Below are 25,320 nucleotides of genomic sequence, written 5' to 3' on the forward strand. Positions count from 1 at the left end.
TATGGAAAGTCCGTACAGAAATTCAGGAAGTAGTGATCGGTGCACAAAGTCTTGGGATGACTCTTGCGCTGGTGGAAATTCTGCCCGCAAGCCACCACCGCCACAGATCCCCCCTCTTTTGTTACGATGGTACTGGTATAGTAATTCCCCTCCATATTAAAAGGTTTATGCGCACACCGCCAGTATGTAATTTACACCAATAAACACTCAAAGCTCGACTGCCCTCCGGTTACTGCATCATCGAAGGGGGCTTTTTTCTTTTCTCTTTACGAACTTGAATCAAAATCTATTAATTCGCTGTTGAACAAGATACTCTTCAGTTGTCGAGGTATGCTTCTGCTGAAGGTGTCCATGTGGCCCAAAACCCCACCCTCACTCTACCACCATCCCCTTGCCGTCTCGCGAAGTCGGAACTAATCCTTATCAGCCGTCCCATTGCCTCCTACACTCTGCCGAATCGCTGTCAGGCCCTACACCACCCTCTTTCCTTTCAGAAGCGGGACTCCTCGCGTCTCCCTAACACATACCCAAATCCACTATGGAGGGCCAGAACGAGAACGATGAGCTCTACCCCATCGCCGTGCTCATTGACGAGTTGAAGGCAGGTCTTTCTCTGCTCATGCAGACAATATTGAGCTCACATTTCTTTAGCACGACGATGTTCTTCTCAGGCTCAATGCCATTCACCGTCTATCCACGATCGCGCTCGCACTAGGGCCCGACCGAACCCGGGAAGAGCTCATCCCATTTCTTGATGGTTTGTCCAGCCTTCAATCGACTAGCACTCCCGTCTAACAGTGATAGATTCCGTCGAGGATGAGGACGAAGTTTTAACTGCGCTGAGCGAAGAGCTGGGCAATTTTACAGAATATGTCGGGGGTCCGGAATACGGGCACGTGTTGCTCTCCCCGCTGGAGAATTTGGCGGCTATCGAGGAGCCGCTGGTGAGGGAGAAGGTACCACACCAGCTGAAAGTTTCTGAGGCGCATGCTGACGTTTCAGGCCGTTGAATCTCTCAACAAAGTATGCGAGCAACTCTCGGAGAGCCAAGTTGAGGAGTATTTTGTCCCGCTCGTCCTCCGCTTGTCAAAGGCAGACTGGTTCACCTCGAAGGTCTCTGCGACTGGTCTTTACTCCACACCATACAAGAAGGCTACCCCGTTGCAACAAAGCCTCCGACAACACTTTGGAGCTTTGGTACACGACGAAACCCCGATGGTGCGGCGACAGGCGGCCAACAATCTTGCCAAGTTTGTCAAGGAAATGCAAAGCCAGGTCGTCATCGATGAAATAATTCCCCTCTTCCAATACTTGGCGAGCGATGATCAGGACAGCGTTCGTTTGCTTACCGTTGACATTCTTATTGCAATTGCGGAGGAAATTCCCAAAGAACAGCAACCCAGCCACGGCGTCTTGTTGACATCGCTGCGGAATCTGTTTGAGGATCAGAGCTGGAGAGTCCGATACATGGTTGCCGATCGATATGAAAAGGTACATTCCCTTTGCCGAATTTCCAAATATTGGACGAAACTGATGTATGCAGATTGCCAAAGCTGTCCACGAAGAGGTTGTCACCCGTGACATGGTGCCTGCCTTTGTCAAGCTCCTCAAAGACACAGAGGCCGAGGTCCGCACCGCAATTGCTGGCCAAATTCCTGGTATGATGCTCCAATGGTGTATAGTTGATACCTGACTAACACATTCAGGCTTCTGCCATTTGATCGATCGCGACACTCTCCTCAATGAGATCATGACTAGTGTTGAAGACCTTGTCTCTGACCCCTCTCAGCACGTCCGGGCTTCTCTTGGTACTCAGATCAGCGGGCTCGCGCCTATCCTGGGCAAGGAAGAGTAAGTATCCTGTCTATATGCTTGCAATAACATATGCTGACCGTCCAGGACTATTGCCCACCTACTCCCCATGTTCCTCCAGATGCTTAAGGATGAATTCCCCGACGTCCGACTGCACATCATCTCGAAGCTCGAGCAAGTTAACAAAGGTAAGCGTTCCTTGATTCTTCTTTTTTTTTACCCCTAATGTATGCCCTCTAACTTTTTATTTATAGTCATTGGTATCCAGCTTCTCTCCCAGTCTCTTCTTCCCGCCATTGTTCAACTGGCCGAGGATAAGCAATGGCGTGTTCGCCTTGCTATCATTGAATATATTCCACTCCTTGCCAGTCAACTTGGAGTCGAGTTCTTTGACGAGCAGCTGAGCGATCTTTGCATGGGCTGGCTCGGAGACACTGTCTTCTCCATCCGAGAGGCTGCCACTGAAAACTTGAAGAAACTGACAGAGGTCTTCGGTGTGGAGTGGTCAAAAGCTTCTATCATTCCCAAGGTGATGGCCATGGGTCAACACCCTAACTATCTTTACCGCATGACGACGTGCTTTGCTGTTTCTGTAAGTTTCGTCTCTTACTACATCGATCAGTGCTAATTATCAGACTCTTACTCCTGTTGTCAACCTCGAAATTATTGAGAACTCTCTCCTCCCTATCCTGGAACGCCTAGTGACGGATGAAATCCCCAACATCCGTTTCAACGTCGCCAAGTCCTACGCCGTTCTTATCGCCACGCTGCGTCGTCTGCCGGCCGATAAGACCTTGGTTGAGGTGGAGAAGTCCGAAGAGTCTATCGCACCCTCACCTCAGAGCCTGGAGTTGATTCAGTCAAGGGTTGTGCCCAGCCTGGAGAAGTTGCAGGAGGATGACGATGTGGATGTCCGATACTTTGCTACAACTGCTGGTGTCAATCCTGATGAGATGCAGACATCTCCTTGAACTATGCACCTGTTCAGCCAATACACAACAAGGCATCCTGTCGGGTTAGAGAATAACCAAGCGTCCTTTTCTTTCAGGCGTTTTTAATGTAGAGGTTTTACATGGCGCTTAGCCATAGGTAGTCAAAAGGAAATGCGCAAGTAAAGATCTTCGGTGCATATAATCCCACGTACATACTAACTTATCTATGGTATAGTACATGCATACAACATACGAGACAGTAGATTTAAAAGGGCTTTAAGATATAGCCTGGGATGCTGGAGCTGAGAGACCTGGAGTGGAGCCAATCGCGATTTTCATTTGTCAGCAAAAAGCGTGGGCACCTGGGCCTCGGGCCAGGGTGTACATCCATCCATGGTTGGACTAGTTGCTTTTCACTGCCCTGGAGCATATCAAATAAACCTATGAGACCAATATCAACATTCTAAACATGATTGTTTGAACCGTGCTGCATCTCACCGGCAGGTCAGCCGACTTGTGATTCTACAAACCATCATTTATATTGTTCTTCAGTCGCCATGTCGTGGCCGTACCATTTCATTTCTCTCTCCGAAGATGACAAGCTGCATCGCAAGGAGCTGCTTGATCTTCGAGGGTGTTATGCACAATGGTCAATTGTTGTGGTCATTGTCGCCATTCGAATTTTTCGCTTTGCAACAAAATCAACCACTAGGTGGAATGGCCTGGTCTCTGGAAAGGCCCGACAGTATATTGTCTGCGGGCTGTGGCTACTATGGCTTTTAAGCCTTTCGATATGGAACAGTGGTGATGGTATGTCTTTGTCACCCGGTGGGTTTGAGGATCGAACTAACATCAATTGATACTAGACTATCTCCATTTGACAAAAGCACTGGGTCGAGTTGGCCTGTCCCAACTGCCACTGCAGGTTCTAATGTCTCCGGCATACGTCTCTCAGCCGGCAGCCTCATCTGTACTGTCTCTTCTGACCGGTATCCCTCAGCCAATGTTGACACCGTACCACCGTCTCTTTGGTCGGGCGGTTGTCTCTCTTCTGCTGGTTCACGCCGCGCTGTATACGCTGTTCTTCGTGCAATCCAGCCATCCTGAATTTGGTATATTGCTCTATAAGCGAGTCCAAGACTTAGACGTTCAATGTGGCCTCGTCGCGGTATTCTTGGCGGTGCTGCTCGTTCTCTTCGTGCGGCCTGCTTCCCAGAAGGGGCTCCAGGCTTGGCTTGTGCAGGGAACCTTTCAAGAACGCAGAAAGATGTTTTACTTTGCTCATGTATCTTTGGTGGTAGTATTGTGTGTCGCGGTATACTTTCATGTTAAGCAGGCGCAGCAGTACATTCTGCAGACTCTAGCAGCTTCTGTCCTTAATTGGCTGTGCTCTTGGGCACTACGTTAGTGTTGGCTGGGAAATATACCATGTCTGATGGTCCTTTCTAAAAGTCTGTTCCATTGGTCAGCATCTTAGTATTGATCCTAGGGATGTCATATATACCTAGGTAAGTTTATGTACTCCGTAGCATGACACATTCATGAGGCCCATTGATAGGGGAAAGTAGCATGTGTCAATGGCTTATTTACTCCAAAGGTCCGATTAAACAACAATTTGTGAGATATTTCGTTTTTGTACGGAGTACGTACTGGGTTAGATCTTGGTTTCTGGGGGAACATCGATCTACATGTATGAAATTTAACCCCCTTTTTGTCTTCCCCTTGTGAGAGAAGCAACAAAAAGTGAGTTGAGAGATCAAGGGGTACGGACTATATATATTGCATTCATATTTACATGAAATGAACTCTTTGGGATATATATATATATATATTCGAGAATGGGAAGGTCTACTACTGCTTCAATGGGTTTAAAAATATCTTTCTACTTACCAATATTGCAAATATCCTTGATTTTCTGTAGGACAATGTACATCAATGTCAACATTTGAAAGTACTTCTGGTGACACGTATATGAATAGATTATGGTGTCCCCTGCAGCCGGGCAACGCCACATACTAGTACATTGACCCCTTCAAGAATTGGGGGCCACACAAATAAAAAGACTATATTATAATATTATTGATAGTCCTTGTGTCTTTTAAACCTCGTAAGAGTACATCGGTTGTGACGATTACGTTAGAAAGGCTTGGCGGATCAGCCCTGGAGGTGAATAGTCCGTGGTCAATTCTAGACTCATGGAAAACCCTCCTTAAGACTTGGCTTCTCTCTCCTTCTTCATGCCTCTCCCCAATGGCAGCATGCGCATCCAACGGCTGATTGTATTACTTGCGATCGGCGTTCTTGCCTGTCTTTCTCTCCTACTACTACGATCATCGAATCCCCCAGAGCAGCATCCCATAGATTTGCCTCCTCCCGAACCGATACAACACCCCCAGCTCCATGCGGGGCAGAACACATACCTCCCCGAGAAGGAACACCCGATCACGCGTCTGATTGGAAATGCCCAAAAGGATTTCAATCATGCGCAGTCACGGCAATCGAAAACCCTGGCCGAGGCCGTGAGTGAATACAAGCGCCGCTATAATATGCACCCGCCGCCATTTTTCGACAAGTGGTTCGAGTTTGCCCAGGCAAAAAATGTACAGCTCGTTGATGATTTCGACTCCATATACCACTCCCTCCTCCCTTTCTGGGGTGTGGAACCTAAGACGATCCGCGAACGGGCACGCGAGACACTTGGATTTGACAATGCGGTGCTCGGCGTTCTAATTCGCGACGGCAAGGTGTCCTTAACGGATGGAGGGGGCGACGACCGCAAGTGGCAGCGAGACGCTACTGCCGGTATGATGGAAGCTTTTGTAAAATACCTGCCCGATATGGACCTGGTGTTCAACACTCACGACGAGCCGCGCGTGATCCTCCCTAGCGAAGACCTCCAGCGATTGGTACAGAAAGCCAAGGACTTTACTATCCCAGCAGCATTCAAGAAAAAGCCGACCAATGCGTGGTCCCCACGTGCTTCAGACCTAAACAAAGGCGACCGCATCGACGAGGTGCGCACCACTCGTTTCAACCGCTTCGCACACCAACCGACCTGGACAAACTCCCGAGTATCTTGTCCGGTTGACAGCCCAGCGCGCTCACTCGACGAAAACCCCTCCGACGACGTTGATCCTTATGCGTATGGCGAACTCGGCTTCATCTACAATACCACGGCGGCCTCTGACATTTGCAATGCCCCCTCTCTCCGCTATACATACGGATTCTTTGATCGACCCAACGCCTTTGATGTCGTCCACGATCTGTTCCCGTCTTTTTCGCAGAGCAAGATCTCCAGCTTCCAGGACATCATTTACCCGAGTCCCTGGTACTGGGCCGACAAGGTCCCCTACAATCCTGCAAAGGACTATGCATGGGAGGCCAAGTCCGACCGAATGTACTGGCGTGGCTCCACAACCGGCGGTTTTTCGCGTGCGGGTGGCTGGCGCCGACAACACCGACAGCAATTTGTCGATAATGTCAACGGCTTAGGCACCACCAAAGTTCTCGCTCGCCAAGGGGACAGCTGGGTCTCCCAGGTCACCAACCGTGACGCTCACCGTGATTCGTTCGATGTCAAGTTCACCCTCATCGGCCAGTGCGACCCGGATGACTGCAATGCGCAGACTGAATACTTTGGAGTGTTCAAACAGGCTGGGCAACAGGATGCGTGGGCGCACAAGTTCCCAGTCGACATCGACGGCAACGCTTTTAGCGGGCGATTCCACGCTTTCTTGCATAGCAACAGCTTTGTCTACAAGATCGCTATTTTCCGCGAATGGCACGACGAGTGGCTGAAGCCCTGGGTGCATTACGTCCCTCTCAGCTTGAAAGGCAACGAGTACGTTGAGAGCATGCGATACTTTACCTCCGAAGAAGAGGGCAAAAAGGCCGCTCTTCAAATCGCCAACCAGGGCCAGCGCTGGGCACAGCAGACCCTACGAAATGAAGATCTGGAGGTTTGGTTCTTCCGGTTACTCCTTGAGTAAGTACCTCGTCATTCTACAAGGGAATCCTGCTAACCTGCTCACCTTTTTTTTCCAGGTATGGTCGCTTGGTAGACGACAACCGTGAACAACTAGGATTCGTTCTTTGAACTGTATATATTCTTTCGACGAGATGATGGCTTTTTGTTTTTTTTTTGTCTGTTAATACCCCGTTTCTCTCGGACTGTTTTCTACCAATAATATTTGTGCATGTGGAGGTGGCGTTCGGTCTGCCATTGAGAAAAGCTGTAAACTGCCTACAACTACAATTTACAGTATAATATGATTGCATTCCTGAATTTGTATCTTAACTATCTAAATGATCTAAATTATCCATGGATGTATTCCGCACTTACATACCTCATGTAGGTACCCGCTGTCACCAGGTCCACGGTTGTTTTATATGCTGACTCAGGCGTGACGCTGCCCGTGGACGAGTGGGCCGAGCTCCGTTTGCCCCCCCGGGGCCAGCTCTAGGTAGATTTATTACAAGCTGACTCCTCACTCCTTCAACAATAATTCCAATATGGGCAAATCGCTATCCCGTGCCTTGGTCGGCGCGGCCATCTATGTCTACGGCTTCCTGACAGTTGTTTCTTATGGCCTAATTGCCTTGGCGAAAGGCACATACTTAAAACGCCCCACTGAAATCGAGAAACGAGACCTACAGCTTGGTGAGCTATGTATCCACCGTAGTGGAAGTTCTTTGCTGACTCTTTAGCTCGCGCCCGCCTGTGGGATTTATCTAAAGAATTTGAAGGTCTCTCTCACCACGTTCTAACCTTGCAGAGCGGATTCAAGTTCCACTTTGTCAGTAACGATATCCCGAATACACCGGAAGCTATCAAGTCCGATAAACCATTGGTCATTTTCATCCATGGATTCCCCGACAGCTGGGCGATCTGGCGACACATTATCAGAGATCCCGGTCTGCAAGAGGCCGTTTCGCTCGTTGCGATTGACCTTCCCGGATACGGAGGAACAGAGATCCTGGAAGAATATAATGCAACAAATGTCTTGGAGAAATTGACAGAGCTGATCGTCACTCTGCGGACCCAGTATGGCGTGGACTCGGGTAACGAAAGCAACAAGAAGAGAACCATAATTGTCGCCCATGATTGGGGTTGCGTCTTGTCCATGCGTCTCGCTGCCGAAGCTCCGTCGCTGGCGCATCGGTTCATCCTGTCCAATGGACCATCAGTATGTTAGAACAACGGTGGAATATCCTATCTCAACTAACGATTTAGATGAAATTGGTTGAATCTAATATCCGCCGTCTGCTCTTCTCGGCCAATAAAATGCTCGGTAACGCCTGGCGCTCACCACTGCACGCCCGCGTCCCGCTGATGCAAGCACTCCGAACCCTCATTCCTCTCGCCCGCCAACTTGTTCTATCCGGCTATATCTTTGCCATGCAGCTACCAACACCAATTGTCTGCTACTTCCTATCCGGAGGTCACCAGTCGTTTTTGAAAAAATGCCACCTCGCCTCGTTCAACAAGGACGAATATACCCCCCTCGACATAGCCAATACCATGGCCAGTACCATGGGCCCGTCCGCCGCAGAATCAGATACTAAAACTCCCAGCGGTAATACTTATCCAGCCAGTCTCAGCGAGCGCTCGTTCGCACATGTCATGCACATGGCGGGATATTACCGTGATCGGGCGGCGACGGCGCGCTGGGTCAAGTCCGCTGAGACGGTTGCTAGCTTGCACAGCATTTCATCTGGAAAGCGACTGGCGAGTACCGGAGGTGGACTGTTCGATGAAGGTCCCCCTGGCACTCTCAAAGCTAGCACGACCATTTTCTGGGGCAAGGATGATATTGCTCTTGACCAGAGAATCTGCCTTGATGGGATGGGTGATTACTTGGTGCATGGGTCCCATATTATGCTGCTTCCCCGTACTGGACATTGGACTCCGGTTGAACGTGAGAGCGGTACAGCTTTGATCAAGGCCGTTGAATGGGCTGCTCAAGGCGAAGAGGGGGATATTGGGACGGTCATCACTGAATCGTACCCTGATGTCCAGGTCACTTTTTCACGATAAACATAGGCAATATGTTGGACAACTTTGATATTCTACGTTTTCGTATTGCGGGGGGAGCAACCCGACCTAAAGTGGTTAGGGTGAAGATGATGTTTCACTTAGGCCATGTTAGACCATTTAGAGAGGGATGATTTGCATATTTTGTAGAGTCAAGAATATATAATATACCTAGGTATGATATATATATATGTACAAAGAGGAAGAGAAGAGAAGAGAAGGAAATGTATACAACATAATCCAAAAGAGATGATTTACCCGAGTGGGGGAGGCAACTCCACTTCCCCCTCGGGAGCTTTGACCTTAATTTGCCTACTCTCGGCCTTTTGCTCTTTTGCTCTTTTGCTCTTTTGCGCTTTTGCCCTTTTGCTTTTAAGAATCTCAGCAATTCTCAGAGTTCAACCTTACACAACATGCTGTGAAAGAGAAAAATATCTCCCTGTTTTCGTCCCCCCTCGAATCTGCGTCCGGTCCAGGTACCACGGTCGGTGTATCGCGCTACCGGTCCGAACTGTCATTGGCAATTGACAGGTTAAATATAGCCCACTCTTCTTCTTTTCGTTTTGCTTCTCTGTCCTAGAATCTATCGGGTGTCTGATCATTGTTTTTGCTGTTGGAACTGTGGCGTGATGGATTCCAATGGAGGAGCAGTCTACTGCACGGTATCCAACCCCCCCTTTCCTATGCTTATGGCGTAAACTGACGATTGGGACAGCTTCTGTTGAGTGACAATTACCTTCCTGGTAGGTTCCAATTCATATGTAATGTGAAACTATTCTAAATATTTATAGGTGCTATGGTCCTTGCCCATTCCCTACGCGACAATGGTACAAAAGCGCGGTTAGTGGCGCTATTTACGCCAGACAGACTACAATCGAGCACCATCGACGAACTAAGGGTACGTACAGCATTCCCCAACCTTGGAAACTATACCCTTTTCTTACATATTAGACCGTCTACGATGAGTTGGTCCCAGTGAGCTCAATGGTAAATGACACACCAGCGAACCTGTGGCTCATGGACCGTCCAGACCTGATTGCAACATTCACCAAGATCGAGCTCTGGCGCCTGACGCAATATCAGCGGGTCGTATACATTGATTGTGATGTCGTAGCTCTCCGAGCCCCCGACGAACTGTTATCGCTGGAAGCAGACTTTGCTGCCGCGCCTGACGTTGGTTGGCCGGATTGCTTTAATAGTGGAATGATGGTTCTTCGACCTAATCTGCAGGACTATTATGCGCTAAGAGCGCTCGCCCAACGAGGTATCAGCTTCGATGGCGCCGACCAGGGTCTGCTGAACATGCATTTTCGGGACTGGCATAGGCTAAGCTTCACGTATAACTGCACGCCAAGTGCCAATTATCAGTACATTCCCGCGTACAAGCATTTCCAAAGTACCATCAGTCTTATTCATTTCATTGGTGCCCGGAAGCCGTGGAATATGCCCAGACAGATTCTTCCGCTGGAGTCCCCGTACAATCAGCTTCTAGGCCGGTGGTGGGCTATCTATGACAGACATTATCGTCTGCCATTTGTAAGTGATGTGCAATATCATTAAGACCTTGGACTGACATCTTTAGGTACCGAGCGCGCCAGTTGAGATTGAAGAGACGGCATTGGTCCAAGGCGACCAAGTCCATACCCCTCGACATGACCGTGCCCCTCGTTATGACAGCACCATTCCTCATGAGACACAGCGGACGCCTGAACAACAGCCCTACCATATTGAAGAACCAGCGAGCTTCCACGATGGGTCACACCAAGTACCGCCAGTCGACCACAGCCATCCAGAACCGCACCGCGAACATTCTGCTCCTGCTGTTGTACGCCATGCTGCTGTGCCTGTATTGAGCATGGTACCGCAGTATGTTCGCGGAGAGGAGCATATCTCAACATTTGTCTCGCCATTGCCTCCTGCGCCAATCACTTTCGCGCCTCAAGTGAGCCACGAAACGTACGAGACACGGATACAGGCCCAGGCACAGATGCAGACCCCGAACCAGACTCAGGCGCAGACACAGATACACTACCCCGATGGCCATATTCACCAACCACAGCCGCTGGCGCCGGTTCCTCCAGTCATCGAATACCAATCACCCCCGTCTCCAGTTCCAGAGGGTTCGACCTTTGAGGCGCCAAGGTCCGAGTGGGATCCCTCACGGTGAGAGTGTATCCCTCGTTATCGTCTCCAGTGCTAATATCCCATAGTGGGCCACCACCGGTCAACACGAAACCCGAAGGTTTCAGTTTACAACAGAAAACCTACAATATGTCGGAAGACACGCATCTATTCCAACCCCCGTCGTCCTCCCCGAGGCACCGAAAAACATGTGGTATGAGGTTCCAGCCAAACCGGAGCCCAAACCTTCCACGGTCTTCCCCTGGGAGCGCCATGCTCCAAAACCCACCCGCGTCTTCGCCGAGGAGGCACCTGTGGAGTTGGTGGGAGCTCCCGTGATACCTGATGAACCGGAGCAACCTTCAGTCCCAAGCGAGTCAGCCCCTCCCGGACCCTCACCTTCCTACACTCGGGTACCGTTCGAACCCAGTGCCGAATCTTGGCAAACATACACCCGCTCCAACGCCTGGGATGAGGACCCAGAGATCCAGCGCTACATTGAGACAATCCAAGCACGGCGCACAAAATCACAAGCGACAAGCCCGGGGGGCCCACTCCAATAGCCCGGGGACATCACCCCCCACCCCCGGCTTCCGCCCCAGCACCAAGATTACCGACTTCCCAACAGAAGTCGAGCGCCCCAGCTCTGCCCGTAACGCCGGCCCCAATCCACCGCACTAGCTACGGGGATGAGGCCTCCGGTACAGCCGCCCTCCCTGCTGCAGAGGGCGTGCCTAGCCAGGAGGAATGGGTGGGTGTCACGGTTGATGTGTTCTCTTCTCTCCTCAACGCAACGTACTTATTGTGGCGGTCTACAGAATCCCCTGGCTCAGCTCGAGGAGCTGCATCGTCGGCACTCGGAGGTCTTGGAGCATCCCGAGCTGCTGTTTAGTCGGCTTGCCGCTGCCTCGTATCGTGGGCGTTGAGAGTACTCATTCCTTTCTTTACTTTTTCTTGGAATTTGGATAATCTGATTCGATTTGTTTTATGATTGAACCCGATTATGAAGGACATGTACTCCATGTTGTTTTTGTTTTTGCATATGCATTATGTATGGAATTTCTTGGATGATATTTTGTTATCAAATAATAAATAGCGACACTGAACGGAGCATTGAATTCTTCGTACTCTTCAGTTCAGCGTATACGAATCCTCTGTTGCGATTAGAAATATGTACGGCGACAGTGGTTAGGGTTTCCAACTGTTTTCGTTGCGCTTGTAGCTTATATGTTTATAATAGAAGAACAAACAGATGCTATCAAATTGCCATCGAAGGTATGAAGGAAGTTCCAGGGCTTAAAATTGACTAGTTCTACCAAAGAGCTTGTCATAGGCTTGATATATACGCTCCAGTTCCAAATTCCCGAGTCCCAGCCCCACATGCAGTAAAATACCTAGATGTTAACGATTACGCCAACACTACTACATCAATAGCTCCATAGTAGACAAAGTCGGACAGGCATTTGGTGATCGAGGAACTCGAACAGGAACAGAGAACGGATCTCGAGGCTTCGATTCCAGTATAGGATATCTGATATTCAATGGCAATCAAAGCCTTTCTTTCGCCAATATGTACCAGACCCCGAACACCTTCCAAGGGACCTCCTCTGTATTGGCCAATACGAATTATAGAATTGCGGATAAATGGCTTTGAAGGTCATGTAATTTTGATTGCGTGAGGTAGAGTATCAGGTTAGGTTAGGACAGATGGAAGAAAAAGGAAGAGCCGGGCCTAATGTAGATAAAACATTTACTCCTGAGCGAAAGTCTCCGCACCACCCTCAGCCTCTGCGGCCTGCTGCTCGGCGAGACGCTGCTGCTCAGCGGCCTGCTGAGCGGCAATAGCCTTGGCACCGTAGTCCTGGCTCATAGGCTGGAGAACGGGCTGCTCCTCCTTGGGCTCGATGATGGTGACCGAGTCGGGGAGAGTCTTCTGGGGGCCGGCCTTGCCCTCGGGGTCGGAGCCGCGCATGATCTTAACCTTGATACCGAGGACACCCTGGCGGAGGAGAACGTGACGAGTAGCGGAGTCGATGAACTCCTTGGCGGGCTGACCGGAGTGGATCATGAAACCGTCCTGTTACTTGCGTTAGCCATAATATTCCTCCAGAACTGGCTTTTTGCGATCGATTTGTCGGATGCTATTTCCCTGGCATAGACGTACAGTGAACTTCATGGACTTGGCACGGGCGGCACGGAGCTTTCCGGACACAACAACCTCGCAACCCTTGGCACCAGACTCCATGATGAAACGGAGGACACCGTAGCAGGCACGACGAACAGCAAGACCGTTAAGGAGCTTGTAGCGGAGGGACTCGCACTGAGCGACAGCGGAGAGACCGCGGTTCTGGACCTTGGCGGCATAGAGGGAGACGGAGTTCTCGGGGAACTTGAAGCGCTTCTGGATGAGGGAGGTGAGCTCGCGGATGCGGCGACCCTGCTCACCGAGAACCTCCTGGGTGTGGGTGGCACGGACAACTGGAAAGCCCGTTAGCATCAAATCCCGATTCGAATTCCGCAGATCCCATCGCGATCGTAAATCGTTCTTTTCCTCCTCTTTTCCAGGCAATTTCACCAGCAATTCTCAAGCGATCACACGATAGATTGGTTTTTCGGGTTTGACGTACTGATGTCGGTGACAGTGGGAGTCACACGGACTTCCACACCGGAGTAGCCCTCCTCGGCCAGCTCGCGCTGGAAGAACTCGTTCAGCTCGGCATAGAAGACACCGTCGGCGACGAACTTTCTGCGCTTAGAAATAGCTCCCTGAACAGCGGCCATTTTGACGTTCCTGGTGGTGGTGGAATCGGGGTTGTCGACGGAGGGGATCGTGGTCGAGAGACTTCAATTCTGAGAGTGTATTATTTAGTGGGGATTTTTCGGGACTAGGGCTGCTTGCCCGTTTGGGCCAGGGCTCAACCCTCGCTTGCCGGCGCCTTTCCTGTTTTGTACTAGCGTCATCACCTTATCTTTGAGGCAATACCAAGGCAACAAGGCAGTAATTTTACATCTAACTACTCCAACATCATTGGACGAATCACGTTATGGTCGTCTCAACATGGATGCATAAAATAAAGTTGTGTAAATGCTTGAAATATCACCCGATTCCTTTGATTACCCCAGGTTCATTGCATCTCCACTTCTAACTTGGTTTGTTTGTCGGTGCGCTCCGCTGGGAACGCAAGCTTAGATACGCCCGATGTCACAGCAGCTGCCATCCCCGATACATCAGTCATTTTACCAGCATTGGCTGGCCCTGCAGTCTCAATGCCAGTCAACACCGTACTTTCGGGGATTTCACTGGGTGCCGTTGAGGGACGGGGCCCGTTCATTTCCGCATCTGTTCGACCGAATACCTCATTCCACCAACGTGTTTCATTGACACGGGGAAAGATAAGGCGTTCCTTGCCGCGCTGATTGTCATCAATGACTGGATCATACTGATGGTTTGTGAATTGTTCCCGACGAGCGAGGAAGTAATCCCAAACGCTACGGGTCCGTTCACTGGCCTTGCAATCCACGCGTTCTTTCTCGTTGTTGAACAAGAATGTGCCATATTGACAGGAGTAGAGATGATAGAGAAGTCGCCGCAGGAAACGCTCATTAAACTCAAATCGCGTCGGATGTTGATGAAGCAGCTGATATGTTGCGTCCAAGAACTGATGGAACACAGGGCTCGTCTCTTTTGGTTTGGTTATCTCCTTCTCAGACACCCCTGAGCGCGGTGTAGCAGGCTTCTTCGCAGGAGTGTCAGAGTCATAGTTTTGCAGCTCTCCGTCCGATTCTGGCAAAGAGTCACGGCTATTGTTATCCCGACCAAAGAATCCTTTGGCGCTAAGGAATGCATTTTCAATCGCCTTCCCTGCACCCCCACCGTCACCAAAGGCACGGTTGGGGTCTCCGCCGATGCGTTCATTTTCAATCTGGAACCACTTCTCGCTGTTCAAATGGCCAGACCGGTGTCGAAACATGTGTCCAAATGAAAGCCAGTCTTTCTCTACCAGCACCATGAAGCCCTCCAGGGTGCGAAAGTAGGGATCCAGACAAATCTGGCTCAGCGCACTGAGCTGACTCGTGCGGTCCCAGCCATCAGAACAGTGGATCAGTACATGAGAATGAGTAAGACCAACTTGACGAGTGATCAGTTTGGCTCCCTCCAATATCCCGCCAATATGCTTCAACCAACCACTGCGCGCTAGTTGGTCACGATTTGGCCCTAATGGAGTTACATCTGACTCTTTCAAAGCATCGATCACCTTATTCAGCGAGTCTCGCATGACATGGATGTTGTCAATACCAAGGTATGCCTTGGTAGCGAACTTGTAGTTGTCCATGTTCTCTGATCCAAGTCCAACAGCCTGCATGGCAAATGCATTCACCGTAGGGCGTGCGTCCACGATTAGGTTCGACTGCTGTGCGCCATATACGGAGCGATGATCTTCAAGATCGCTACTTGTAGCAGCTAACAAGTCGTCCTCGATTTCCTCGGCATTGTTCAACTCGGGGACCATCACCTGGCTCATCTCCGGACTGCTAGAATCTGTTTCTTTCTCGGTGGCTGAGAAACTCGCCAACGGCCGCTCGGATCGAGAAGTTAAGAAGATAGCAGACATAAGCTTCTCATCTTGAATGCTTCGGTTCTGGCGGACACCGACCAGGGGCTGTGAGCTTCTGGTGATGGTGCAATTATTGACAGGGTGAAAGTATGTGAGTGCAGGAATCCTTGCTCGAGATCGATAGCGCCCTGCGTAATTAAGTGTATTGTCGGAGATGGAACAAGGTACAGGGATAAGGGCGGGATAGGTCGGGGAGAACTAAGATAGTTAGTAGGACACATTTGGACTGGTTCGCGCGAGCATACCTCATAGTTCACATTGATCTCTGAAAGACGCCATGCTTTTCCTTCCTCCAAGCAGCCCTGTCGTGCCCATTCCTTGCGCGGGTCATACAGCTCCCACCCATTAAACTCCTTTTCTGGTGGGGGAGGCTGATAGCTAAAGGCATAAAGCTTATCGATGCGACTGGATTTGCATGTCCACTGCTTGATACTTTCGAAAACATCTCGTGCTTTGTGCTCATTTACAAAGTAGAAACAGACGAATGTGAAGTCTCGGCATCGGAGGCGGATGGAAGAAAGCTGGCGGGAGGCGGCGGGAGCTGGCCGCAGGGTGCAGAAAGCGATGATAGGGTATGTGAACCACAGCTCTCTAGGCCTTGTTGTCACGCCCTTTATCTGGTCTTCCGGAGATATTGGTGGGGTGTGCGAAAAGATGAGGTGGTGAGGGGTTAAATGAAGGGTGCCATCGACCTGCTCTCCGCGGCGAGCTAAGGTCACATTTTCAACCTGGAGTGACATGGTCAGTGAGTGAAATGTTTGTGGCGCCTTAGGTTCTCCGGACCTTAGCAATCCGTGTTTTCTCCATGCCGTGTAAATCACTGGCGCATAGTCTTCATGCTGAATATGTTGGGTGAGGGGAACGGTGGGAACAGCAGGATCGGAGGGCACGGTAGTGATCGCAAGTGAAATAACTCAATATAGGCATATATATATATTTTATTGTGGGCGTGTAATCAATCAGGGCCACTAATCAGTCCTAAGCACCTGGGCACCTGCCTGAGCAGCCTTGGACGTATTATGAGTAGTTGGGATGAGAGGTGTTACACGTCACGGGCCTTGATTGTGGGGTCTCAGGTCACGCCTACGTACAACTCGCTGCGGGTACATATGTATACATATAAGCACTTTTTGCTACCTAAGTACCTACCTAGGTAGGTATGTTCAGTGAGAATAGAATGGTCTAAAGGCATCTCAGCCTATGATTTTACTTTACGCTAATAATAATTCAGGGATGCACAGGCTTAGTCGAACACTTGAGTTGAGTACAAAGGTATTGACTGTTTAATCCACGGGCTTTAGTTAGGTCGCAACATTTGAAGTCTACAAAATATGCCTTGTCCTGGTCAAGTTATTCTTTGGCCCATTATAGCTTTGAATAGCTGCACACATGTGCACCAATTTACAATGCATAGCAAGACAAGCCTTGAAACCAGGAGTCAACGACCAAGGGCAGCATTCAGCTCTAGCCTTCACGTTACCTTCCAAGGTTAGACTATAAATTATGTCGCCAATTTCTTTGTCTCCTTCGAGGACATCCTCCAGATCTTCCATCTCACTTCAGCTGTGCCAACGGAGCATGAACTTTCACCTTCCAAGGCTGAAATGGTTTCGCCTCTCCCTCACGTGGGTAAACTCGATTTGATATGAACGTGTTCCAAGGTTTACACTAACTTGCATACCTACATGTGGTAGATTCGATTCTCACTGACGATAGCACAGCTACGAAGGGTTCCCCAGAAAATGAGGCCGTTGTAAGATCTCGCATAGTTGCCATCATCTTGACTACGCTGGCAAAGATGAAACAAGAATATATGACAAAGCCCAAGCCAATTCCCCGTGTCTCTATCACGTCGTCCTCGTCAGTCATGTCAGGTTCGTCTATCGCTTCTATTGAATCTATCAACTCCATTCACCTACAATCGAGCAGGATATCAAATTCCTTGGATAGTCGATGGCGAAATGGTGCGATTGTCGGGAGTCGTGGACTATTCCCTTTGGTACGGCATGCACAACGACTCTTCGACGAATATGGCTATGGTCGAGGCGAAAAGACTGGATCAGTTAACCACCGAGCTGTATTAATGCCTGGCTTACAAGACCACAAGACTACGGCCGCATAAGCGCCGACTACTCTAAATCATGATTTCTCGGTAATTGTGTCTATTCGGGGGGACTTTCGACTAGCTATATTAAAACCCAAAACATAATCCGTGTCTAAAACAGGTAAATATTTTACATAATGTACAGTGAATACAGACCCAAGACGCCGCCATCTTATATGATGATGGCCGTTGATGCACGCTGTACAAATTCAATAAAAAGTGACCCATGCTGTTAATCCACATATCTTTTGCCGTGGATTTTGAATGCCATACCACACGCCGCGTTGTAGAACGAATGGAACTCATGATCAAGCTGCTCAGATTGGTCATTTTCTGGGGCCGAGTCAATTTGGGGAATCTCCATGTGTAGAGAGACCTCATTTGTCCGAGCAGCAAGGTGCGAATCGCTCTCGTAATACCGGTAGTCAAGTGCTCGTCCATCAAAGTTATACTTTTGGACAACGGCACCTCGAATGTCGCTGAGTGGAGGGAACATGTATTCGACAGCGACGCAGTCCTCTGCCACTGATTCGTCCACCTTTTTGGATTTAACTTTTTGCGAGGCAGGACGATGAACAAGATCACAGGGAAGAGTGATATTGCAAAATATAGGAGGTGGAACAGGACCCTGTGAAGCCCCACTGCTGACGACTGGGCCCTGGAGGGAGGTTTTGATGCTTTGCAGCATTTCTTGGACCTGTGGCGAAGAAGAAGGATCGGACAAAAGGTGCCCAGAAGAGTTTTCCGAGAGTTCGGGGTTCGAAGATGGCTTATACAAGAGGTCTTGCGAGATGGTCCGTGTGAAACGTAGGTCCAGACCATTTTCCGGAAGCAGGTAGTCAACGCTGTTTGTGGTGAGAATAGCCTTTACGCTATGGACGTCCACACCATCCAAGTTTGAGTTCATAGCCACTTCAATTTCGAGTTCCGGCGGGGATCCTGCGTTGGAGGTCGGAGACAACCGGAGTCGATATAGCTGTGCCTCCTCCTTTGGGCTGATAGGCATGAGTGAGTCGATGAAACGCGACACCAATGGTATGTCGTTTGTGAAAGCGCGTGGAAGGGACAGTTTCCCCAACTGTGCTGGACTGATGGCTGTCTCATCGAAAGAGGGCTTTTGCATAAAAAGGCATTTCCCAACCACGGCTGTCACAGACTCATGCAACCCGATGACTGAACCGGTTTGCGGAGTATTAACTCGGAGAAGCTTCAATAGCTCATCTGAGAGCCGTGTTTGGTGCTTATCGAAGAAAGGAGTGTCAAGGTTTTCTGCCTCCGCATTTTGACTGGAAGACATTGCCCACCGGAACCACAACTTTTCTTGCTCAAACCACGAAGCGTGAGCTCCTGGTCTGTAGCTATAAGTACTGGCAAGTTCCGAAGCAGGTAAATATGTTGAGAATGGCGCCGATGGTGATGTGGTGTTGGACAAGGCCAAGTTCAAAGTCCTTCGCGCATTATCTGCTCCCAACTTATTCTCAGCAAGATAGAGAATCTTTTGTGGTGGTCTGTGTCCTTTGTGTTCCACAAAAACGCCGTGTGTGCTGTTGACCCATTCCAAAAAGTCTGGGGTAAATACTTGACTAGTTCCATCTCCATGGATATATGGGTCGATTCCAACATCACCCTCGCGGATCCTGCCAGTGGCATCAACGATAATCTCATGAACAGACTCACAATCATTTCGCTTGCCAGTGAGTGACACTAGGCCCGCGGATTGTGTGACTTCAATGCCACAGCCATGGAGACTAGCTAGCTCGTGGAAAGAAAAATGCTCAGCATGCAGAAGCAAGGATATGAACTGAGCTGGCATGCGGAATTCTAACCGGCCACGCTCGCCATCAGCCACCAGCTGCCAACAATTCCGAACAATCGTCTCTGCAGCCCGGGATTTTCCCCCTAAAGCCCTTGGTCTTTCCCAATAAAGATTTGGAGCTACTTGGCCGCCATGTCCAACCTTTCTCTTCTATCGCAGCATTGCGGTTGTACTCTGAAATGAAATCCGACAATTGCTTGTATGTGAAAGAGGAAGCCAATTTTGACCACAATGCCTTAAGATCGGCTGCAGGCAAGATCTGTCCCAGTTGATATGATCCACGAACCTCATCAATTCTTTCCTTGACTGACTTATCGCTGGGTAACAATTTCTCTTCATCAAGTTCATTCAACATGGCGGTTATTGTGTCGCCAGATTCATTTTCGGGGTTTTCGTTGCGATTGCGATTGCGATTGCGATTTAACATCCGGCTGCGACGTGAGGGCACAACAACGATTTGTCCTGGTTTCCCAAGAGTGTCCACATCCAATGTGAATCTCCCTGCTTCAGGTTTTCCGTTATCTTTCGGTTTGCGGTTTCGTTCGGAATTGGGCCCATCGAAAGCTTCATGATCGCGGCTCCAGTTACCCTGGTATCGGGGAAGAACTGCGTGTGGGTATGACAATAGTGGTCTCCGATATGAAAGCGACTGGAAGCTCAGAAGCCCCAGCTTGTTGCTTGCGGGACGTCGAAGCATGACAGAACAAGTAGGTCTATTGCAAACATGGAGAAGGCAAATTATCCTGCGATCGCTTTTCTCCGGCGATAATCGGGGCGCTAGGCCGCGATAAGAAATCAATTTCTGCCTCAGGCAGCAATTTTCAGGCAGTGATATCTACTGTGTACGATAGTTATACAGAAATATCCTTTGAACGAATTCTTCGGCTATGTAGCACAGCACTCTCTCAGATTCCTCTGAATATTTAAAAAAGCAGGGGATTCAGTCCGTCTACTAATACATAGCGCATAAAGGTATGTACCTTGGTAGAATTTATTGTTTTGGTACAACTTCCCAGCTGCGCAAGTCCTCTCTTACATCGAACTCCGAAAGTTCATTATTTGTATCCGGTGCCTTCCATGTCCGGCCCTTGACCCCTTCATACAACTGCTGCTCAATGCTTCCACCCTTTTTCTGATGCCCAAGCGCAGCAAGAGAGTCTGGGGTCTTACTGCTACTGTGTGAGCGATTGCTGGAAGTACTCTTGGGGCGCCGTTCGAAACTGGGTGACAGCTTTTTCCCGGAGCGGCTTTGTCGTGGAACTGTCTCTGCGCTCAATAAAGAATCTCGGTGATCGCCCGCTGAGATACCAGCGTTGGAATTGTGTGCATCGTTGTTCCAGCAAGAACTTCCAGCAAACAACTCTTCGACTAACTTATCAGCAGGCAAATCACCTGCTCTAGAAGACCATGACGCTGCTAAGGTGCGCCGATACATGTCTTGCATATCTGCAATCTCCCGGCTCTTGGTGTCAATAGACGGCAACTGGCCAAATTCATCGGCATTGATGGGCTGTTCGGTGGATTGGACGACTCCGGCGATTCCTCCAAAGACGGTAGCAGATTTCAGCTGTGGTCTTTTATAATTAGTATGGAGAGTGTGGATGGCAAAGGAGTTTGGGACTTCGCTTACGTTGTGAAGTTGCGGTCGCCTTCTAGCTGACGCATTGCGATTCCGATCTTGACAGTACTGTTCACTTTACTTTCATGCATCAGGTACCGCCGAATAATTCCGTCGTCTTCCTCAGTTTTGTCCACGTATTCGGCGAGGTTGAGTTTGATTTTGCCAAGCACACTCTTTTCGGACATGGGCGACGAGGTGTACTCTTGTATAACTTCAAAACTGAGTTCACACTCCTGAAGGATTGATGTCCTATCAATTGTAAGCCTTACTTGAAGGCATTTCTCATAACCCCAGTAAGCACGGTGGTCTGACAGAGTTGCTTTCTCTGTGTGGCCTTGGTGTTCAGTGGAGCTTGACGATGGCAGTCGCCATCGCACAAAAGCGACGCCGTTACCCAAGGGAACATTATTGATATCGATAATCTTTTTAAGTCAGAAATCTTGATAGAATTTCCACAGCCTGTGTATAATGCATACCCTTAAAACGAGCTCAAACCTAGGCTATAGCAGAAGTCAGTTACATATTTACCTCACTTCGCCTTGGTTAGGTAACCTACTCGTCTGTTCTTGGGGACTATAGTGAGTGCGTTAGCTTATATCGATCAACAAGGGTAGAGGAACATACCAAATGCTTGCATATTAACGGTCACGTCACCGGCTCAAGCTTGCGGGAACTCAGATGTACAGGCACACCGACTTTGGCCCACTCAGGACCGCCCTCAAGGAAATGTCTCAATCTAGAGCTGTGAAGAAACTCAGCTAGCATGAATATCAAATGCCAAGTATGTGATAAGGTTGTCAGTTTGGCTAAGACTCCTCCCCCGCATACGCTGCGGACATTGTTGGCGGTGAACTGTGATAATATGGCAGAATCCATAACTCCGAGGTCATTTCTACGCCAATACTCACCTTTTACCTCTTCTCCGAAAGTCTCAGGCGATCAATACTTGCCGCTTGCTTAATCTTACTCTTTTTTTTACACTTGTTTACACTTTACAACCATGGTGAAACCTGAGCCGTCCCCACCCGCTTCATCTCCCACAGCCGAAGCCGCGGCCGTTCCTTTGGATTCACCAACCCGCGTCATCCCAATCCACCCTGCTCTCGCCGAGATAAAAGTTCCAGATGGCCCATTGTCATCATACCGCTATCACCCAGTAACATGCCAACCAATCAAACCTCGAGATTACCAAACTGAGCTTAAGCAACTGGAAGAACAATACAAGTCGCGCGAGGCGGCGCTTCATGCGCAGGAACAAATTTCCAAAGAAGCGAAAGAGAAGATTGAGGCTGCTAAACGGAAACGAGAGGAGGTTCAAAAATCCATGGACAAGAAAGTCAAGGAACGCGACACCGAAATGAAGGTTGTGTCCAAATTTCAGGAGACCAAGGCATCGGACATTCCGTCTTGAGGGATGCGACAGCAACGTTTCCTCTGAACCAGTCAGACCATGAAGAATAAACCAAGGCTCTTCTCATAGTCTATCACCTTCTCTATTGCACAAAAGAGACCCCATTTATCCTCAGCTGTGCTCGAAAGAACTCTTCATCTATGTTCCAGTGAAGGCAACTTCCTCGTCACGCACCATGGATTATGTCCTTGCCAACACGTCCCAGGGGAAAATATGCCTTTCGAGTTGCAGACGCCAGGGGACAGGCAAGCTAAGGAACCTTTGCGCCTATGTCTACCAGTGTGAGAGTTTGTGACACATACTATGCCAATGGACTCTCTTATCCAACTGCAACACCTTGAAACCACAATGACTTGCCTCTTTGGGTATTCCCAGGACTGGCTCGACAATGATACCCCTCTCGCGTAAAAATAACACTAAACTTGCAAATCGACGAGCTATCATCACATGTCAAATAACTGGTCTCCTAACTATATGGCAACAAATTTGGATCAAAGTCTCGGAAATTTCAAATAGCATCAATCAACTTGTCTTGTCATTTGATTATATCACATCGAAAATACCATATATAACATTACATATGTATTCCTCATGAGTCGTCATGTATGCTTCGCTTCGAAAGGAATTAAAGAGAAAGAGAGCACCAAGAACACCTTACAAGAGCCAGCTACAGAATCCAAACATATCGAAAGCTGCAATTTATGCCTACAACATACGTAGCATGCACAGGCTTCTCCTAAAATAGCAGTCATATGCCTCCTCGCATTGTTGCCTTATTATTTCCAAGGCTGCCAACTAGTACAAAAAGTGTTCGGGGATTTTCAACACGACAAAACACCTTGCTCGGAGGTTTGGGTATACTCTGACAATCTGTAAAGATTATCAGGGCTGTTTGCATACTGAGAATTGATTCATGGGTCATGAGTTTCATGACCAAGGAGTCTAATATACTCGGAGCCCGCTGTCCCACTCATTCATAAATGAGCCCCTTGGATACGTTCTAAACATAAATCACAGTAAAGCAGTCATTTAGCATAGTTAAAAAGCAATGGTTTATTCCGGGTTCACCAAGGAGTCCGTCCAACAACGGTATATCGTGCACTATTAGGGCATTGTCTGGTTTCATTTCGAATCGGACACCACCGGCACACATACGAGTCATAACCGATGCGGTCCACAAAATTCAATGTATTTTGATATGCTACTCCATTCGTCGTGGTGGTGATGTCACTATTCCAACTTGATGGCAGCCTGACAATCATGAAACCAAGCCGACAGAGCTGAGTTTCAGTAACCGCTGGCTGTGGATTTGGTTAAGATCAGCCCGAGATTCCAGCTTTCAACTCTTGCCAACTCATATCTCTCCTCCAACCGGTTTTCGGCAAAACAAGTGAAGTGAACACAGTGAAGCAAGAACTATGTTGTATACTCCGTAGTCACTAGGGCTTTGCATATCTACATGTGGGTCCGGAGATATCCGCCACAACGTGGCGAGTAATGTGCACCGCCTCATATCTATTTCGGGAAAAAGCAAACAGATATTTTTTCCATACATTATTAGTCCATCCTAGCCGTGGGCGCTATACAACATACAACATACAACATAGATATACATCAACAATGACGAAATCTCATCCGACTTAAAGCGAACTCCCGGTACACCACACAAGACCATGTGACCGAACTCATATGCAGCAGGGATTCCATTTTAGGGAGGAGGCAGAAGGCAAAAGCACCGGGAGCACAGAGTAAGATGAGATCATAACTTGAATCATATGGGTACAAGAATAAGAAACGGTATTTCAATACGTGAAGGCTAGTGGCGCCGTCCCAAAGTCTGGCAATGGAGGCTCAGCCCAATGGCAGATCGTAACAGGGATCTCAGCTTTCTGTGCATCGGCCGGACTCGGTTGGTCTCAGCGAATCCCAGCCCCGAAGTGACTCAAGACGGGTTCTGCCCCACGCTTGCTCGACCCTCCATCAGCTGAGGTCAACGACTCTGTCTCGTCTTAGCGGCACTCGACAGGTCCAAAAAAAAACTTTGATATGGTTGTAAGTATTTCGTGTAATGTTATTAATACTGTAAAGCTTCTTGGAATATTTTCTCTTCAAGGATAATAATCCAGTTGGATATTGAAGCACAACAGTGTTGAAACACATTGAAGAGGGATCGAAACTAAGGCTTAACCTGCAGGCTGCAGCCAAATTTAAATGGATTCTTCACCCACAAGCATGGGATTTCTAGTGTTGAGGATCCAGTATCTTTTGACGATGTGTAGATCTTGGCGCACATTGAAATATGCACGTCGCCTAGCTAAGAAAATGTATTTAAGTCCACACTAATTGTAGAAAAATTGATCGCTCTAGATGATCTATGGAGACTCGGAGGTTTTCTGGTTCTTTCTAAGCCGTTTCGTTGGGGCTTAGCTGTTGCAGTTTAGGGCATCATGCAGCTGTTCTGGCCAAATGGACGTGCAACGGGTGTGTGAGACTGGCACTGTGTGAGTGAACCCGTCAAATTTTGATGAAACGTTTGGATCTCGCGCATTTTTAACCGTTTCAAGTATTCAAGTATTCAAGTATTATCGCCACTGGAGTCTCCTTGCAAATCGGGGAGTCCGGTAAGATGTACACTGATGTACATTGACTCCATCGGCGTGCATACCAAAATAATACGAACCGTACTCCGTAGAAAATCATGAATTCTGTTAATATCTGAAGGGGAAAAATAGAAAATAATCCAAAAATTAACATACCTAGGTATTATTGTGGTTAAAATCTCCACTTATAGGTTCCCCTCTTATCCTTCTTATTCCTCTTTTCTTCTATAACCAACACTCTTGACTTTCATGT

General features: G+C 48.8%; 11 protein-coding genes across 11 annotated transcripts; 7 read left to right on the forward strand and 4 right to left on the reverse strand.

The window, feature by feature from the left end:
- Positions 1 to 538: 538 nt before the first annotated feature.
- On the forward strand, positions 539 to 2,783 carry N7519_002517 (protein phosphatase 2A structural subunit TPD3; the record flags this gene model as incomplete). Its single annotated transcript, XM_057289295.1, has 9 exons — positions 539 to 580; positions 652 to 757; positions 805 to 944; positions 1,003 to 1,491; positions 1,544 to 1,658; positions 1,707 to 1,851; positions 1,900 to 2,000; positions 2,067 to 2,404; positions 2,448 to 2,783. The coding sequence occupies 9 exons, from the start codon at positions 539 to 541 to the stop codon at positions 2,781 to 2,783; spliced, it is 1,812 nt and encodes a 603-aa protein (XP_057150497.1).
- A 518-nt stretch (positions 2,784 to 3,301) lies between these two features.
- On the forward strand, positions 3,302 to 4,152 carry N7519_002518 (ferric reductase-like transmembrane domain-containing protein; the record flags this gene model as incomplete). The annotated part of the gene is made up of 2 exons (XM_057289296.1): positions 3,302 to 3,554; positions 3,611 to 4,152. The coding sequence occupies 2 exons, from the start codon at positions 3,302 to 3,304 to the stop codon at positions 4,150 to 4,152; spliced, it is 795 nt and encodes a 264-aa protein (XP_057150498.1).
- Positions 4,153 to 4,981: 829 nt separating this feature from the next.
- On the forward strand, positions 4,982 to 6,840 carry N7519_002519 (putative capsule-associated protein CAP1; the record flags this gene model as incomplete). The annotated part of the gene is made up of 2 exons (XM_057289297.1): positions 4,982 to 6,729; positions 6,789 to 6,840. 2 exons carry the CDS (start codon positions 4,982 to 4,984, stop codon positions 6,838 to 6,840), a joined length of 1,800 nt encoding a protein of 599 aa, XP_057150499.1.
- Positions 6,841 to 7,256: 416 nt separating this feature from the next.
- On the forward strand, positions 7,257 to 8,781 carry N7519_002520 (alpha/beta fold hydrolase; the record flags this gene model as incomplete). Its single annotated transcript, XM_057289298.1, has 3 exons — positions 7,257 to 7,404; positions 7,452 to 7,930; positions 7,978 to 8,781. The coding sequence occupies 3 exons, from the start codon at positions 7,257 to 7,259 to the stop codon at positions 8,779 to 8,781; spliced, it is 1,431 nt and encodes a 476-aa protein (XP_057150500.1).
- Positions 8,782 to 9,407: 626 nt separating this feature from the next.
- N7519_002521 (uncharacterized protein) lies at positions 9,408 to 11,462 on the forward strand (the record flags this gene model as incomplete). Its single annotated transcript, XM_057289299.1, has 6 exons — positions 9,408 to 9,440; positions 9,494 to 9,521; positions 9,570 to 9,676; positions 9,730 to 10,314; positions 10,382 to 10,849; positions 10,989 to 11,462. 6 exons carry the CDS (start codon positions 9,408 to 9,410, stop codon positions 11,460 to 11,462), a joined length of 1,695 nt encoding a protein of 564 aa, XP_057150501.1.
- Positions 11,463 to 12,649: 1,187 nt separating this feature from the next.
- N7519_002522 (40S ribosomal protein uS3) lies at positions 12,650 to 13,680 on the reverse strand (the record flags this gene model as incomplete). The annotated part of the gene is made up of 3 exons (XM_057289300.1): positions 12,650 to 12,976; positions 13,064 to 13,377; positions 13,527 to 13,680. 3 exons carry the CDS (start codon positions 13,678 to 13,680, stop codon positions 12,650 to 12,652), a joined length of 795 nt encoding a protein of 264 aa, XP_057150502.1.
- A 344-nt stretch (positions 13,681 to 14,024) lies between these two features.
- Positions 14,025 to 16,255, reverse strand: N7519_002523 (phosphatidylinositol-3-phosphatase YMR1; the record flags this gene model as incomplete). The annotated part of the gene is made up of 2 exons (XM_057289301.1): positions 14,025 to 15,713; positions 15,761 to 16,255. The coding sequence occupies 2 exons, from the start codon at positions 16,253 to 16,255 to the stop codon at positions 14,025 to 14,027; spliced, it is 2,184 nt and encodes a 727-aa protein (XP_057150503.1).
- A 753-nt stretch (positions 16,256 to 17,008) lies between these two features.
- On the forward strand, positions 17,009 to 17,553 carry N7519_002524 (uncharacterized protein; the record flags this gene model as incomplete). The annotated part of the gene is made up of 2 exons (XM_057289302.1): positions 17,009 to 17,144; positions 17,210 to 17,553. Coding segments are annotated over 2 exons (480 nt in total), but the record flags the coding sequence as incomplete, so codon positions are not given.
- A 298-nt stretch (positions 17,554 to 17,851) lies between these two features.
- N7519_002525 (putative respiratory complex assembly protein Rmp1) lies at positions 17,852 to 20,132 on the reverse strand (the record flags this gene model as incomplete). Its single annotated transcript, XM_057289303.1, has 2 exons — positions 17,852 to 19,518; positions 19,577 to 20,132. 2 exons carry the CDS (start codon positions 20,130 to 20,132, stop codon positions 17,852 to 17,854), a joined length of 2,223 nt encoding a protein of 740 aa, XP_057150505.1.
- Positions 20,133 to 20,426: 294 nt separating this feature from the next.
- Positions 20,427 to 21,241, reverse strand: N7519_002526 (uncharacterized protein; the record flags this gene model as incomplete). The annotated part of the gene is made up of 2 exons (XM_057289304.1): positions 20,427 to 21,009; positions 21,066 to 21,241. The coding sequence occupies 2 exons, from the start codon at positions 21,239 to 21,241 to the stop codon at positions 20,427 to 20,429; spliced, it is 759 nt and encodes a 252-aa protein (XP_057150506.1).
- Positions 21,242 to 22,056: 815 nt separating this feature from the next.
- Positions 22,057 to 22,467, forward strand: N7519_002527 (uncharacterized protein; the record flags this gene model as incomplete). Its single annotated transcript, XM_057289305.1, has 1 exon — positions 22,057 to 22,467. One exon carries the CDS (start codon positions 22,057 to 22,059, stop codon positions 22,465 to 22,467), a length of 411 nt encoding a protein of 136 aa, XP_057150507.1.
- Between the last annotated feature and the right edge of the window lie 2,853 nt (positions 22,468 to 25,320).

This window comes from Penicillium mononematosum (genome assembly GCF_028829835.1).
Source record: "Penicillium mononematosum strain IBT 11891 chromosome Unknown utg000002l:1.0-8112719.0:1.0-8118358.0, whole genome shotgun sequence".
Lineage (NCBI taxonomy): Eukaryota > Fungi > Ascomycota > Eurotiomycetes > Eurotiales > Aspergillaceae > Penicillium > Penicillium mononematosum.